General features: G+C 34.3%; 1 protein-coding gene across 1 annotated transcript in view; it reads right to left on the bottom strand.

Moving 5' to 3' along the window:
* Window positions 1-552: 552 nt before the first annotated feature.
* Window positions 553-3805, bottom strand: part of LOC104621929 (spindlin-Z-like) — a 5009-nt gene continuing 1756 nt past the window's right edge. Inside the window, exons 3-4 of the mRNA XM_010288560.1 lie at window positions 2630-2865; window positions 553-752 (exon numbers count right to left, since the gene is read on the bottom strand). Of these exons, the coding sequence (XP_010286862.1) occupies window positions 553-752; window positions 2630-2865 (436 nt within the window). The remainder of the gene's footprint in view (window positions 753-2629; window positions 2866-3805) is intronic.

Here is a 3805-nt window from a genome sequence, read left to right as displayed (position 1 = left end):
TTTGAAATAAAGTGTAGAAACACAGTAGATTAGATTGATGTTACTTGGGTTAGGCACTCCTTACTGCTGCACAAACTGTTTAAACCTTTCAGAAGAGTCACCTCTGTCCCAACCCAGAAAACAAGGACTGCCAGTAGCCAAGAAATTAAATTTAATGTTACAAAAGAAGGCATATCGAAAACAGCAAACTACACTTGCATGTGGCAGTTGAACAGGTGAGTGCAAGGTTGACGAAAAAGTTAAAATCTATGAAAAAATCTAGATTACAATGCTAGATTGACTTCACACAGCTTGTATTTGCAGATGTTCTTTGCTTTTAACTCCCTCCCATCCAAATATATCAACTTCCTTCAAGAAAAGGAGTTCTCTTACACAAAATGTGTCATGTTCACATAAATTTGTATTACTCAGAACAAAACAGTTTTGCTGGCAGAGATTGTGGGTTCGCAGGGACACTTAAGCTTTCATTTAACTGAAAAACAGTCAAGTCTTTGTGTCTACAAATTTTACATTTAATAGTTCCACAATTTTGGCATAAGTTCATGATGTCGTCTAGGATGTCTTCACCAAATCGTAGACATAAATATGGAAATCATCATCAAACTTGATGAAATAGACAGATGGTTTGGCTTCAACTTGATGAATAACCATGCCAGTCCGTTTTGAGCCATCTTCTTTGGCATATTCCACTTGTTTGCCTACCAGGCTGTCCACAACTTCACCTGGTTCCCGTTCTGCAGGAGGTGAATCATCTGTAATATGAAAATACAATGTACTTTGGTAGACATTTACGGATTTATTCCAATATACAAAACTGCAGAGCCTTCTTTAAAAGTTAAGAAACAATCACAAGTTAAAAATGCAGAGTATGTCTAAAACAAGTTGAGTTGTTCAGACAAGCACCTAACTATTGCCATGCTTCTAGGAAGTACAGTCATAGAATTTTTTTTTTTAGGTAATACCGTCTTCAATTTTTTAAAGTAAAAAATAGCACTTCAATTGGTTAGAAAAGTAAATCTTTTGACATGAAGGTTTACACACCAATTACAGAACATGTTTGTAGATAACTGAATTTAAGCCCCCAGCAGAACAAGACACTTTAACAGAAAGGCAGGTGTGCTAGAACTTCCTCTCCCCACATGCTTTATCCAAAATGTCAATGCAAAGATGCCATTGCAACGAAACCACATCTTCCAAGCTAAGTGTAACCTCCTTAATCAATAATGCTGTTAAAAGGGGCTTTTGATTTCACACTAAAATGGATAACTATATTATTTGCTTTTCTAGCAAAATCTACCCAGAAGTACCCTTAAGGACACAATTCACATTGTCTGTAAAAGATACAGATTCAAGGAAGGTAGCTCATAGTTTGGAATGCCTTAGAAACAGAGGTAAGTAGTAGATAGTCTCAGGAAAAAAAGAGCGCATAAAAACCTTAATTCTTAAATATGGAAAGCATAAGCCTTTTAGCTAATTTTTCTAAGATGTAAGAAAGCAAAGCAGAATTTACAAAGGAATTACAAGGTATTTGGAGGTGGCAATTCTGAAAAAGCTTGCTTTATTTGTTTCTTTAGAAATAGGAAGGTCACTTTTTCCATTAACATTTGTGGCTCACTCTTTTCAAGCCACAGATATGTTGCTTTTTGTTAGGCTGGAAAAAATCTAAAAACACAGGATTACTACAGAGGTTATGCAAGTAAGTGCCACTTGTTTACTCAGCCATCAGACTATTTGTTATCAGTGCTAGATCTGAAGGAAGATAGTCTCAGAAACTCAACGAATTAATTTTAAATAATATTTATGTGGTGCATTGCATAGCCAAACACTAGCTATCTAATTAATAATTTACTTTAAAGCCAAAATTGCCTCTCTGTCAGAGAAGTGCTTTTGATGTGCAGGAGAGAAATGAGAGTACAATATTCTTGACAAACTTTTTTCTTCTTTTTTTGTACTAGCTATCCAAATCTCTTGAACAATACTGATTCTGTGAAAATCTTTCTATATTTATAGGAAAAACCCCAATAACTTTCACTTCAAGAAAGGAAAAAAAAAATCCCTCCTAACCTATTGAAAATTTTTTCCTGTAAATGTGTTTAAACATGTGAGAGAAAATGAGTTTTCAAAAGATTAGTGCTTCTTTCCTCCAAGAAACTATTCAAAAGCTTTCCAAACTGAAGATGCCTACCCAAACTAAATTAATCTGACTATTTTAGTTAGCCCCCATACATTATTCTTATAAGAACTGCTTCAGAAATACAACTCCTTGAGATGGCTCTTGATTTGTGACATTTCTATAAGAAAATAACAATGGAAGGCTTCTATTTTGTCAGTTTCTGTTAAAAAAAATCTAAGTGTCATCTCTTCCACAATAGTATGTATCAGAATTAGGAATTATTACAGAAAAGGATTTTCCAGTATTTATTGCATATTTCACCACTGATTCAAGTAAAATATTTCAGAAGTTGTTTAACACAGATGTATTTTATGTTGTGCTGTAACCTTTGTTAGTTTTGATACTTAAAAAGATCCTTGTTTGTCAATTCTCTTTTCCATACGTAAACCATAAGCCAAACAATACTACAAAGAGAGATGCTGCTTTCCAGAAGAAAAAAGTAACTGGCCTACTTACTGGAATCAGGCATAATGCGAAGGTCACCTTCTTTATAGTCATCTAAGAGTTGGTACATGTACAAGACAGGATCTTTCTCGTAGGTAATATAAAACCATGTGTTCATAATAGGAGCTCGAGCTAAGACCATCCCTCTCCATTCATCTTTTGAGCCATCCTCTGTCTCAAACATATGTTCCACAGCTTTGCCAATCATTGTGTCTGCCAGGTGGGCATCGCTAATTCGAGATGAAGCTGAAATGGTAGCAGTTCATAAGTATGTCCATTCAAAAGTACATAAATAAGTCTTTGTAAAAAATAATCTTTATCCAGATTAATTAATAAATTTGTTTGAAAGTTAGTAAATTCACATACAAAATAAATACTGTCCATTCCAGAGAGTTGAAGACCAAAGAACTGCAGAACTAGAGGAATTAATTATTTTAACATGTTAACACTCTTATCGACATTTTCCATCATTGTACACCCCCCCAATTAATCAAACTATCATAATGCAAGGTAAAGGGAGAACAATATAGGCCACAGCAAAGAATAGTGTCTGTATTTTAAATATTTGTATTGTGGGGGAAGGGGAGGAAGAGAGGTTAAATCATAGAGCAGCTGTATGAAGTTATTAATGAAGGTGTTCAGTTTGGTTCCCCCTAACCCCATTCTAGAGACTGCTACTGATCTCTTTGCAGTCAGGAAAAGCAAGAACTTATTTCATTCAGACATAAGTAATTACTAGAGTAAACTCTGAACTTTACAGTTTGGAAAAACCTGCAGTTTAACAATTCAGTGTTACTAGTCAAGTTATTTCACTTAGAAAATGCTTTTTTCCCTCCATTTATATTAATACCTAGGGAAAGCACATGAAAAAATAACCCAACCAAACACATAACTACTGTCAAACACACACAAGACAACATAGCCAGGACATTTCTCAGCTGGCTCAGAGTTTAAATTTTAATAGAAATATCAATGTTACATGTACATAAGCCTGTTAGGGATAAGACTCTGAATGAGAAAAAATACAGAATTTACTGCATACCATTTAAAGACAAAAGACTATGCTCTCTGGTATCATCAAACCTTTGGAAATTAAGAAAAATTAAACAGCATTTAGATTATCTGTCATGTGATGAGAAGTAATTTAATAAAATGTAAATGTTCTGACAACATATGCGCATATAGGAA

Source organism: Phaethon lepturus, unplaced genomic scaffold (assembly GCF_000687285.1).
Source record: "Phaethon lepturus isolate BGI_N335 unplaced genomic scaffold, ASM68728v1 scaffold10636, whole genome shotgun sequence".
NCBI lineage: Eukaryota > Metazoa > Chordata > Aves > Phaethontiformes > Phaethontidae > Phaethon > Phaethon lepturus.
The sequence above is the reverse complement of the archived record's forward strand: the minus strand, read 5'-3'. Positions and strand labels throughout refer to the sequence as shown.